Source organism: Adiantum capillus-veneris, chromosome 4 (genome assembly GCF_014529385.1).
Source record: "Adiantum capillus-veneris isolate H3 chromosome 4, ASM1452938v2, whole genome shotgun sequence".
Taxonomy (NCBI): domain Eukaryota; kingdom Viridiplantae; phylum Streptophyta; class Polypodiopsida; order Polypodiales; family Pteridaceae; genus Adiantum; species Adiantum capillus-veneris.
The window spans coordinates 81984891-81998495 of record NC_140934.1 but is presented as its reverse complement, the minus strand read 5'-3'; the positions used below and the strand labels follow the sequence as shown (position 1 = coordinate 81998495).

The window sequence follows — 13605 nt, the reverse complement described above, 5'->3', positions numbered from 1 at the left end:
CACCTTAGTCAGCAAGCATGACAAAGTGCCTCAAGCTTGGGTGGTGTTCCCACAAGCACCTCAATCTCCCTAGTCGGTAAGCACGACAAGCACCTCAAGCACCTTAGTCAGCAAGCACGACAAGTACCTCAAGCACCTTAGTTATCAAGCATGACAAGCACCTCAAGCACCTAAAGCTTGGGCCGGGTTCCCACCTGATGCTCAGCCCTACCTTACCCAAGCTCAAAGGACTTTTACACTTACCTTTGGAGGTCTTTAATGAAGCTAGCCCTAAGGTCTTTAAGCTCCATTAGTTAACTTGCTCTTTGAAAGATCATCTGTGATTTGGACCCCTTTACCATTGGGTCCGTGTTGCGATAAATCTATAAGTACATGTCTATGTCCTAACCCTTTTTCCCGTGGTCAATTTAATATGAGAAAATCATTTGGGGTGGTTAGATATTAGATTTTATGACAAATGAAGTGCTTTGTTGACCTATAATGTTGTACAGGTGTTTTTTGATTGTCCAAGCTACACGCCTATCTTTGACTCAAGTTACATAAAAAGCAATGTGAATAGTTAAACATTTCATCTTGCAATGAAATGCCACATATTGAAAATGTGAAGTATACAGTGCACGCCATGCATAAGTGCCATCTAAAAGTACGGTGGAGAATTGACACTGTGGTCTCTAAAAAAATTATAAGAAACGGAAGTCATGCCCTGCCTCGTAGCATTTATGCGTAGTGCCAAGCAAATGCATAGGCATGGGGAATCGGATGCAGATAACGGACCTTGCAATGTTGTCGAGTTGGAGTCCTTTTCTGTAATTGAAATGTCCATTGTTGTGAGTATTTTCCTCTTTGTCAAACATAAAATAGGAGTCAACGAGTCAATACAAATACAAAAGAAACAGTATACTTATTAACCTGAAAGAGGAGCAAATTAAACTTTATGTTCTATGTCAAAGGTCCACTACATGAATACTTATGGCTGCTTTTGTACAAGTGTTTTGCAAACCATACTTGCATTCATTTAAAATTGGATTAGGGAAAATTGGCTCATGTCACCAAACCCGAACGAGTCCTCCAACCAAGTTCTAATTTTACATTTTCTAAGCAGATTCATTGTTAAAAGGGCTCGATCACGCCCCAATGAGCGTGTGACTTGGTAACCTGCAGTGGGTCATCCCGAGTAGTTCCTTTGTAAAAAGTAGCGGTCTACCTCTGTATGGATCCTCTATGAGTAGGTCCTCTACTCCTAAGGTAGTCTCTTTGAGTCTATGGATCTCCAACATGGCAGGAAGAAGAAAGCTAGGCACCTCCAATCATAGTAATCCATGACGTGGGATAAGGAGTCAAAACCCTCCCTGAATAAGCAATGAAAAGGCTCCCAAATCTTGTAGTATGTTGTGCATTGGTAGATATGATGCTCCTCTGTCTGTGGCTCTCTTTGGAAAACCTGGCATAATCTCTCCTCTGGGGTATACTTGTATATCAGTTTGTCTCTAGCTTCAACCGGTGAGATGAGGTACGTAGCTGATCAGTAACACATCTAATGCCATGAGATATACTTGAAGTGTGAGATAAACCCATCATCTGTTGTGCGGAGAAGATGGTCTTGATAGAAAGCCATCTTCTTCCCCAACTCATGTGATGGAGGCAGTCAAGTCTAATGAACCGTACCAGCTAAATGAAATCATGTTTGATAATCTTGCTAATCTCTGAATGTGTGAGGGTGGGGGATGGTGCATCCAAGGAATATTGAAAAGGGGACAACCTGTCCATACTAAATCCATGTAGCTCAAACCAATATGATATCTGTGCAAACCAACATGAGGTATCGCCCTCATTGGCCAATTGTTGCAATGACTCAAGCCTAGTCGTGTATATCTATCTCATGGGAGCTCCCATATGCTATGATTGAAAGACATAAATCCACGAAGAGTCTCCACTACAATCACCAGTACACTCATCTTAGTTTCGATAATCTCATGTGGCACTAAGGCTTTCACCCAAATCAGCTCGGAGATCATGGATACAAGTGGTCTCTCCATGGATTTCCATCCATCATGTGTGTGCCCTTGTCTACGATGATGATCTACGCTAGGTCCCCATATTTGCACTCCATAAAGCATGATAGAATTGATGAAAGTGTCAAATAGTAGTTGAGTGCAGGACTCGTGAAACTGCACCTGTGAACATATCCTTTGTAGTCCTTCTAAAGCTATCTACATGCTCCACTATCTCCTGTCCATATGTAAAAATAGTCGTTGATCTCTTGACCACTGCATTGTATTGAATACCATCACCTTGGTTTTACTACAATTGACAAAGAGCCCATTATCATGTGCATAAGCATTTAGCACATCTAGATGTCTTTGGATACGAGTCTAAAATAAGCATAATAACATCGCCATAAAGCAACAGAGGTATCCATGAGCTTGAAAACTTGCCCCTCTATCCCCTACAATCTCAATATACTAAAAAATGTCATCAATATACAATCCAAACAAGTGTCGGAGAAAGTTTACATCCTTGTTTCATTCCAATAGTAGAGTGAATAGGCTCTAAAAGACAATCTTTTGTCCATACCCTCACTAATAACTACCTCATAGAGTGCCATGATACCCCATACAAGCTCTTGTGGGACTCCCAAGTCATGTAGTCTCCATATGAATTTGGCTCTTAGGACTATGTCAAAGGTTTTGTGGAAATTCACAAAGGACGGGTATCTCTCTGGAGTCTAGCTCTCTCAACATCTCCTCAAAAGTATCAAAGAAGGATGCATGATGACATGTTGTCCTAGCAATCAAATTCTCAAGTAGGATGACATCTCCATCCTTTGAGAGCTTGAGATGGTGACTCTAGCAGTGTGCCAACCTCATGCCATGGGGAAGAGCACATCTGATATAAGTCCTCTCTGTGTCCCATTTCCATATGTTCTGTGATATTTTATTGAGCTTCTTGGGTTGAGCTTGCAATCTAGATTGAACTCAAAGGGGGGTAGTTTATCGACAGGCATATTACTTAGAAGCATCCAAGTGCTCATGTGGGCATACACTTCATGGATGAGGCAATGCTAGATGTGGGCATCTATCTCAAGGTAGCTCTGCTTGAATAACCTCATGAAGAGTCGAGTCTTAATTTGACCTCGTCATGCACTCCTATCCGTCATAATACTCCCTTTCTGACCCATCAACCTCCATGTTGTCGGGCGCAATATCATCTCATGGATCAACACTGTGCCTCGGGGATTGTCACCACTACTCTATGCAGTATAGCGGATCTGTCTCACAACTAGCTTTACTAATTGTCGATATAGGGAGTATGGACCACGGATAGGCAGTCGGAGGCCCGATGGGTTGTCAAGCCATGGATTCCTTTAAACTAGCACTTGGTACGAATCTCTAGTCAGCACGACGCTATTCCGTCTATAAGAGTCCCAGCACTAAACTAGGTCCTCTGGGCATCAACAATGCAAGGAAACATGCTAAAAGCAAGTCTAGACTATATCCCAACACTTTGGCATCACCTGTAGCACCTGGGTACCTGGCACGAATACGCGTAATGATGTAGGGCGTAATGCTGTAAAAAATGAAACTGTTCCAAAATCACTCCTCAACACCCCACAAGGTCCCTAATGCCAATGGTATCACTAGAATGCACTTTTGGAAGCTAGAATGTCCTAGATCTGCAATTTACAAGCCGTGGACAAAAAACGTAATGATGTTTGCAGGTCATGAAAAATGACGATTGATGACATCAGTGTAAAGCCCTTTGTGAGCCCGACCTCATGCACCAAAAATCATCTAATTTGGACACTCCTACCTCAAGATATGAGCAAAATAGCAACACGGCCAAAAAATGTCGTGATGTTTGCCTATACTGTTTTTTACATGCAACAACTTACATCAAAGTGTAGATCAAAGCATCAACATTGCACACACAAAACTTCATAGAAAAATACTTACCACAAAGAGAGATATGGACCCATAAAGATATGCCTGTCAAGAGGCTTTTACCTCTTCTGTTCTATTCACTTCATAGTCCCCCCCAAAAAAACTCGTCCCTCCTTACCAAAATTCAACCCCTCTATGGGTCTCACATGTCTTACTGTGTACATATGTTACAAGCTGGAGGTATATACCCCAAATCATTACATTTGGTCCTTGCTGACCCCAAATTACATACAAGTCTGTCTGCTAAACAAGCTAACTGCAGAAAATAAAAAATGCTTTTCCGCCTTGTCGTGATGTGATGACAACACTCCCCCCCACTTAATCCATTGTCCGTCCTCGGACATGCTTTTTCTTTAGGTGCTTTGGGAATGTCGTCGGGCTGCTATAGCTCTTCGTATTTCTTCTTGTCTCTCTTTGTTTTCTGCTTCTTTGATCCGCTCATGCACTGGATTTGCATTCTGTGCATCTTTGAATGCTACATAGCTCAAAGCCAAGTTCTGGATGACTGGCTTGAACAAGTGTGTGTCCACCTCGAAGAATCCTGTGTGAAATAGCTCTTTGAATGTCATCATGTAAGAGCTAGGTAGGAACTGGCATCTGGCAAATAGTCCCATCATTTGGTGATGAGTTGGTTGCTTTGTCAAATCATACGCCAATCCCTCGTCGCCTTCTAAGAAAAGTTCCCATGTTGTGTCGTCAGGTAGGTCTTCTTTGAAGGTCTGGAAGATCTTGATAAAAAGATTAGCTGCCTTTGTAAGCATGACACATGCAAGGTCTGGAACGCCCCTGAATTTTTCCTATGTTCTCCTCCAGGCTCTGACAAAGTATGCATTCGTAGTGAATCCTGAGGGTCGTGGCAGTTCTGGGCAATTTAGCCAGTTCGGATGTCTGATCTTTGTCTGCTAAAACACTGTCCACACCCTTCGTCTGGTGACTGGGCAATAAGTTGGATTAATCCTTTGAGCCCTGGGTGCCCTATTGTATTCTATGGTAGACCCCATGTGCTGGCGAACCATGTTAGCCGCCAATTCGGCTGATTCCTAAGAGGAGTAGTGCCTGACATTTCAGATGATGTGAGAGGTTCATAGCCTCCTGTCTCTTCCATAGTGCAAGAAGGCAACAATTCTTTTATCTGCATGGCATTGATGAGCCGAAGGAGAGGATAAGGTAGGGACGGTTGTATCATACTGTCAATGATCTGCTGTGCGTTTTTATAGTGCTTCACCGCCATTGACACTACCTCATACTCCCACTTCTTGTATGCCTTGATAGTAGGATCTTGCTCTTCTTCTACCTCCTGCTGCATAGTGCGGAGCAGCTCGTTGTCTTCGATTTCTGCAGCCATTTCCCCACTGGGTTCTTCGGCCATCGACTATTCGATTTGTGTAGGTTCCTCTGTGTCCATTGCTTCAGTCTGTTCCATTTCTGGCATCTCTTCAAAATTAGTTCTTGATGCTTGAGCTGTCGTGGCTGTCATTAGTTCTCTCTGTTCCTTGAGTTCCGCCACTTCTTTCTTGAGTGCTTCTAGCTCCCTGAGCATCTCTTGACCTTTGATACTCTGAGTTGGCTGCGCTGATGGTTGAGGAGCCAATAACGGCTGCATGAGAAGTTCATCAAGCTGAGCCTGCATCCACCTTTGCTTTTCCATAGCCACCTGATGCACCTTTCTTATAATGGCCATTTGGTTTTCAGTTTCTGCATTTCTGTCCTCGGCCACTTTCTTTGCTTCCATCGCTTCCTTTACTTGAGTCTGGAGGATATGGATCTGTTGCTTCAGTGCTTGGTTTTCTTCCTCTGACTTCTTTGCGTCTGCTCTGGCTTTGGCAAGTTCGTCTTGGACACTTTGTCTTCTTTCCCCTCCTCTCTTTTTAATTGGCTTTGACTCTGCGACAATGCTTCCATCTCATTGATTTCTCGGATCATGCGGTTTCTCCAATCTTCTATTTGTTCATCTCTGGCGAGCATTGGCAAGTCTACTTCTCTCCTTCCTTCTTCTTGCACCTCTTTTGCGATTTTTGGTCTTGGAGGACTTTGCTCGACAGGAGCCGGGCTTGGCTCGCTAACTTCTGCAGGTTGAGCTATTAATGGAGAAGATGGTTGTGAAGGAACCAAAGCTTGTCTTGGTGAAGGAGGTGGAGTGTTGCCTGCTTCCAGATTTATCATGGATGTCCAGTCCTCCTTTGTAGAAATGTCCTCTAGCGGACTTTCTGGCTCCTCTGTGGATGCTCGTGGTACTTGGTGCTCTTCATAAGTGTCTCGAAGTTCTTCTTCTAGTTCCACTTCCATATGCTGTACCGTCTCAGAGTACTGCACGGTTTCCTCTTCTACAGCAGTAGTTGTTTCTTCTTGTGGAGCTCCCTCTTCATCATGTCTTCTTCTCATTTGTTCTTCAGCTAATCTTCGCCCCAATCTACTCATGCGAGTCAAATGCTGTAGTTGCTCTTCATGCTCTTGTCTGTGGGGAGCAACTTGCCTTTGCCTCTTGGGTTGAGGTTTGGTTTGACGACTAATCTCCTCTATTACCCTTTGTTGCTCTTGTCTCGGATCGTGTCTCCTCTTTGTGCGGTGCTCAAGTTGTACTGTAGCTTCTTCTTCTTCCCTTTCTGTTGGTTTGTGGACTGAAGTTGTGGCTTCTTCATCCTCAGACTCTTCTTCCTTTGCTTGGCCTGACAGGAGATTCTTGCGCAAACGCCTCGCCATGTGAATTAGGGTTGCGTTATATGAGGCCTGCAGCTTCAAGTCTTCCTTCATGCCAAGAGCTTGGTAGACTACTCGTGTAAGCATTTTCCCAGCTCCCAAATAACCCTTCTTCTACACTGTTTGCGTCTTTGCTGCTCTCTTGATATCCATTAAGATCTTCTCAGGCAGATTGGATCTCAGTGGTTGTGGATGGCTCATTGCTGTGGTTAGCCAATAGGTGAGTCCCACTTCTGGATGTGTATATTTCTGTGGTTTGATGATGCTGAACATCTGATGTAAAATCTGCATGGGCAAGATTATCTGATCGTTAAGTATATCATAGAAAGTTTTCTGCCCATCACTCTGTAGAAATGTAGAACTCTTCATGCTCTGAGTTGTCCGCAGCTTAGCTATGTTGAATCTTCCAGTCTTGATTTCTAGGGCTTCTCTAATCATGTTGGATGTGATTTGGATTTGGAGAAGCTTCCCTTTGTTTGAGGTGGCTGATGCAGTGCCGTCTTCCTTGAGGGATGTCATAAGCTCGTAGCACCTTCGTGCGTCGACCGCCACCACATCTTGCAAATTCCAATTCTCTAATCCAATCATTTGCATCACTTTCCGCACTTCGTACATTCTCTGTAAATTCCGAAAAGACTGCGGCACTGACATGATTGTTAGGTTGTCGCCTGCTGGAGTTTGATACTTTGTCTTAAGCACGAATGTCTTCGCAGCTTCCAAGCTCTCGCGACTGATGAAACATTTGATCACAGCCTGTTGTGCGATCACTTCAAACTGTGGCACTATATCTTCGACTTGTGTTGCCGGCGCTTGACTGGATCCCGCTTTTATTGTTCCCTACTGCGGAACATGACCTGCACCGCGTGTACCGGGGCGGTGGGATCGTGACGCCATAGTGTCGTGCTAGCCGTCTGTGTGTGGATCTGAGCTGCGTGGGTGAGTGAGTGCACTCTGTAATGTATGGTGAGCACTCCTGTGCACTCTCGCTGCAAAGGGTGGTGTGCTTGAGCTCTACTAGGCCGGTGACTGCGCGCACATAAAAGCTCTCTCTCTAGCTCTCTCACTAGTGCAATGACCAAATGAGGTCCCCAATTGGCCTATATACCCACAGGTTTCAGTGACTTACCTTGACACTTGATTTTGAGCATACCATTGTGTAGCATATTCCGTGACATGCAAAATCGACTATATACATCACATGCTTTTGCTTGACGACGCTCTTCTATAGTCTTTTGACATCTTCAAGCTCTTGCTGTTGATAGCCGACTTTCGGAAATCAAAGAAAAAAAAAAGAAAAAAAACTCATTTCACACCCCCCCCCCCCCCCCCCCCCCCTCAGTACCCCCCCACCGTAACTTATTTTTTTCCCCTCCCGCCCCTACGGGCATCGGATAAAACCCTCGCACTCTCTCCCCCCCATTTTCCCTACATACCCCCTTCCCTAATATCTCTCTCTCCTGAGTTACCCTCCCCGGCCAGGCAGAAACTCAGAGAAGGAACCCCAACCCCTCTCTCGTGCTCCCTCGGTGTGAGCCGCGTGAGAACCCCCCCCCCCCCCCCCCCCCCGCCCACTCTTACACTCACCCTATCCCCTCTCCCATTACCCTCTACCCTCATTCCCCCCCCCCCCCCCCCCCCCCCCCCCCCCCCCCCCCCCCCCCCCCCCCCCCCTCTCTTTGGCCTGCCAATATTCCCATCCCCCGACCCCTCCTCCCCTCCCCTCACTGCTACGTCCTCACCCTCCCTCGGCTCATCCCCCCCCCCCCCCGCCCCCGCCCCCCCCCCCCCCCAACCCCCCCCGCCCCCCCCCCCCCCCCCCCCCCCCCCCCCCTCAGCCTCATTCCCCCCCCCCCCCTTCCCCTTCGTCCTCAAGCGCCATGCAAGACACCACCCCCCCCCCCCCCCCCCCCCCCCCCCCCCCCCCCTCTATCTCTCACCCACACATCTCCCATACCCCGCCATTACCCCTCTCCCCTCACCTCACTCTCCCTCACACCCTCTCTATATCTCTTATCCCCTCACCCTCTCCCTCATTCTCCCTCTTACGGCCACGCCAAGTGTTCTCTCCTCTCTCTCCTCTCTCTCTCTCTCTCTCTCCTCTCTCTCTCATCCGATACCGGCAGGCCATGCCAAATCTCTCTCTCTCTCTCTCTCTCTCTCTCTCACTCTCTCTCTCTCTCTCTCTCTCTCTCTCCTCTCTCTCTCTCTCTCATCCGGATACCGGCAGGCCATGCCAAATCTCTCTCTCTCTCTCTCTCTCTCTCTCTCTCTCTCTCTCTCTCTCTCTCTCTCTCTCTCTCTCTCTCTCTCTCGGCAGCGCTGCAGTCTCACATCTCACACACTCCCCATCTCTACTATCACCCACACACCTCCCACTCCACCTCTCTCCTCTCTCTCTCCTCCTCTCTCTCTCTCTCCTCTCGTTGCTACGCTCGTCCGCGCTGCATCTCACACACACACACACTCCCTCTCTCACACACACACCCACAACCCCCCCCCCTCTCCTCTCTCTCTCTCCCCATGCGTTGTACGCCGGCGCTGCATTCGATACACACACACACACGCCATGCGGGTAGCAGCAAATACGCCAACACAACACACACACACACACACACACACACACACACACACCACACACTCACCCCCCACCACACTCACACCCCCTATCCTACCCCCCCCCCTCCCTTTCCGCCTTGCGCAGAAGAGTAAGCCGCCGGCCATCCGTAGAAGGGAAAGAAAAAATAAATATATATATACATTATATAATATATATATATATATATAATATATATATATATATATATATATATATATATATATAGCCCCCTTCCCACGCACGCTTTCGCACACACATACCTATACAAAACACACACACACCCGCCTCATGCACAAATACATACACACACGTATATATGCACCGCACCGCAATACGAAGGAAAAGGCTACGACATCAACAAACAAAAAGAAGAAGGATCCAAAGCACGCACCGCCAACAACAAAAAACAGAAATGCGCCGAAGGCATGCCCCGGCCGACTCCGAAAAGAAGTACGCTCGACACCGACGCACTGACAGCACGCCATTCGCCGACAACATGCAACCACGACGCCATCCCATTAATTTTTAGGTTATTTTACCATTATCTTCAGTTTTTCACCCGAGCCATTGTAAATTTCCATTTTGTAAATATCCTCTCTCTAGGTGATGGTGACAAAGGCCCACCTAGAGATTCCCATCTTTTAATAACCTTCCCCAAAACAAAGCAAGGGTCAACCACATCGGGCCCACCACTTGCTTTGTCTCCCCGATTAAGATTACCCTAACCACACTGGGATTACCATAATCCAAGCAGCCAACACCTATAAATTGGTACTGAGAGGTCACTATCAGGGGGGGGCAACTTATGTGGAACCAAGCATTGGGTAGAGTGTAGTAGGAGGGATTGGCACCATCACCATCACGGGGAGGGGGTCTTGTGTGTTGGGTTTGCCTTGGAAATTGCACCATGCGAAGGGAACCACATCCACCTCTCGACTCCAATGGTCGATGCACACACGTATGCACGCTCTTGGCAATGAGTATTCACTGTCATTGAGTCGCCCTAGAGAACGCACCAAGTAGGTTGCACCATCTCCTCTCCCTACCTCTCTACCATCACGGCATGCCACCTTGTAAATATTGCAGAAATAACTCACCCTCACACCCCCGAGGTTGTTTTCATCAATTGCAAGTATTCTCTCTCTCTCTCTCTCTCTCTCTCTCTCTCTCTCTCTCTCTCTCTCTCTCTCTCCTTTCTCTCTCTCAGTGTGTAGGCTTGCGGTGTTCATATCACCGTGGGCTTTGCGTCCTAGCTGCTCAAAGCTAGGTGGTGCCCCCTGTTCGCTTTACCGTGGCAGGCTCGAAGCGAGCCATTCGGCCCCCGGCGTTTTAGAGGCCGTCGGGGTTCGGGGTCCGCTTTGCGTCCGTCATTCGGTGCCCCCATTGAGGAGGGCTTTTCTAAGACCCTTCAGTTTACAATGCTGAAAGTGACGCCCACTATCAATCATGGATGAGTGTCTAAAGGAATTTTCTAGCTGGAGGACGGAAGAAGAAGAGACGAAGGAGGCCCTAGCCGCCTTCATTAAGGTGCTACTACCAGGCTGCACTGTCATCAATATTCAAGAGGTAAATTCTCCATCTCGTGTCGCTCGTTCTAACTATAAATCGAAAGCATCAGGTGGGAGATTGGTGAGGTGCCATCACTGTTGTCAACCAAGGCACACGGTCGATGAGTGCCAGCAACGAAGGCAGCGGAAGGGCTGAAGTCTTCTACATTGACATTCATCGCAAGGAGGTCATTCACGTGAAGGAAGGAAAGCATACGGTGAGGCCTCTTTTCCCTAAAGAAACTGTAGTCAAAGATAAAACCCCAAAGTGGCCTAAAGGGGCTGCTCGAGCCAAGGACAAGGAGAAGATAGGCTAGCCTGGAAACACATGACCCCAAAGGGAGAAGCATCTGGCCAAGCAAGTGCTTCAAGCTCAGAGAGCCGGGTTGTACCCACTTTGTCAAAGAAGAAGTCATCCGAAGCTAAGCGGCGGAAGGTCGCCTACCGATTTGCACAACGCATGCGAGTGCTACCAATCCACTTCGACAATCCAGAAGAAGAAGTAGTGAGAAGATTCCCATGTCCTAGAGAAGAGTGGTTCGGCTACTGCTCTCGCTGTTTTGGGAAGCGAGTGGAGGACCTTCCTCCCCTCCCTGTACAACTTATCCTGAAGAAGCTCTCTACCACGGGAGAGACCCAGTGGGCTAGAGATGAGCTGTAGCTGAATGGAGTAGAATTCATGCAACACGCCGATTACGGAAATTACCTACAATTGCTGTTAGCCAAGAGACTGGGAGTGGTCAGACGCGTCGCCATCACCCCGTACGTGCTAAGCAACGAAGGAAGGGTAGAGCCCATGAAAGGTGACGACCTCTTGTGGATGTGCCGACTCATCAACACTGGCACGGTAAGAGTATAAGTAAGTATTTCACCCTTTTGTGCATGATGGAAAACGGGCCGACGGCATTCCCGTTCAGATTCCTGCAGCATATGCATGTGAATATCTATGTAGATAGGAAAGTCTTCTACCAACAGAAGATCGTTTACCTATTCGGTGCGGCAGTACTAGGAGAAATCCTCAATTCCCCGAACCCTATCATTCTCCCCATACTAGATTACCATCATTCCTTTAATGTCTCTATTTTTATCCTGTTTTAGCCTATTCGTTCGCCCCTGTAAAGCCGCTATGAGCCGTTGCTATTGATGTAAAAAAAAAAAGAAGGTTTGTAATTTCCCGAGTCACCACCATGGCAAGTGTTTCTTTCCCCACGTTCAGTGGAAAGAAGGGTGAGGATCTCATTACTGATTTTTTGGACGATTTTGACATTGCTTGTGTCGTCTCCAACAAAGATGACGACGCTTCACGACTCAGAAATTTTCCTCTACTGATGAAAGTAGAGGCCAAGTCCTGGTATAATGCATTGCCCGAGGCTACCAAGAATGCATGGGATGTGTTAAGTGCTGCTTTTGTAAAGAGGTTTGGTGGAGGCACAACCTCGGAGAAGCTATGGCAGCTATTGACAGAATTAAAGCAGGCAGGCCTGCTGAAGTACGCCACCTACGAGTCAAATTTTGTGGACTTATGGGAGAGGTGGGTTGCCACACTGGAGGAAGGCGAAGGAGCGCCTAATTTCCTGAAGAAGGACCGTTTCATTGCTGGTCTATGGTCGCCGCTTAGAGAGAAGGTGAAGGGAAGGTTTCCTGCAACATATGAGTTGGCAGTCGAAGTAGCCTGCCTTAAAGACAAGAAGCTGCGCATGCAAGCAAGAGTAAACGAGTCAGAGGAAACAAGCTCGGCCCGACCAACCCCAGTGGCTGCAACAACCAATCATAGAGTCCAACCACTGGAGACAGCAGAGGAACAACAAGACCTGCTGAGTCGCATCACCACCCAACTAGAGAGTTTATCTGTGCATCTGGTGCAGCAAGGGCATGCATCTGACAGAAATCCAGAACAAGGAAGAGGACAACGAAGGCAGAACCCAGAATACCACTATTACAACTGCGGGGAAGACGGCCATGGAATGTACTACTGCCCACACCCAAGAAGGCAGAATTTCAATAGAGGGGGGAGACAAAATTAGATCTCTCCGCCAAGAGTAAGACCACCACCAAGGCAGCCAGGACCAATCCCAACAATCTAAATCCTGCGACCACCTATACAATAGCAACCACCACCCCAACCTCTCATTCCACCACTACCCCCACCACCTGCGGTGAACCAAGCGGTGGGTGTCATTAGCTTAGAGGCTAAAGGGAAGGCGAAGGTAGAAGAGTCAGCTCGAGAGAAGCACAAAGGAAAAGCGAAGGTAGAAGAAGTGGATGCTATGGGAGTGAAGCGTGCCAGGCACAAGGAGGCATCTCAAAAAGAAGAGAAGATGAAAGGGAAAGCCGAGTCTAGCAAGCAAGCAGCCAAACCGCGGCGGAAGATAGACATCGTGGACTTCTCACTAGGTGAGGAAGCACAACCCTATGACTTAGTTCAGGATGTGTTAATGCAGGGCCCGAAGATAACTTGGCCCCAATTACTCCACCTTGCACCCAGAATGAGGAGGCAATGGACGAAAATGGTAAGTACCAGGAAATCAAAACCACGGATAGCTGGGGCTATCTCTGGGAGGGATCTCGATGACATCTTGCCAACCATGGACGCTCACATCAAAGGGCAGCGGATTTCAAACGTCTACATAGATGGTGGCGTGCAAATATGCATCATGAGTGAGAAGATGATGCACCACCTAGGTCTAGAGGTAAGTAGGCCGGCACCCTGCAGAGCCAAGATGGCAAACAATGTAAGAGTGAAATGCGTAGGCATTGTAAATGCGGTCAAAGTAAAAGCATTCAATACGGAAGTGGCCATGGAAGCCAAACAAGAATGGAGCAC

The 13605-nt window shown here is 47.4% G+C and overlaps 1 protein-coding gene and 1 pseudogene across 1 annotated transcript; both read right to left on the bottom strand.

Annotated features, from left to right (window-relative positions):
- Positions 1–4926: 4926 nt before the first annotated feature.
- Positions 4927–5673, bottom strand: LOC147459496 (uncharacterized; annotated as a pseudogene).
- A 41-nt stretch (positions 5674–5714) lies between these two features.
- Positions 5715–6359, bottom strand: LOC147459495 (uncharacterized). Its single transcript, XM_086511601.1, has one exon. It carries the CDS (start codon positions 6357–6359, stop codon positions 5715–5717), a length of 645 nt encoding a protein of 214 aa, XP_086367727.1.
- Between the last annotated feature and the right edge of the window lie 7246 nt (positions 6360–13605).

Coding starts and splice junctions, on each gene's coding strand:
- LOC147459495 (XM_086511601.1), bottom strand. CDS start 6,359: ATGAGTAGATTGGGGCGAAGATTAGCTGAAGAACAAATGAGAAGAAGA.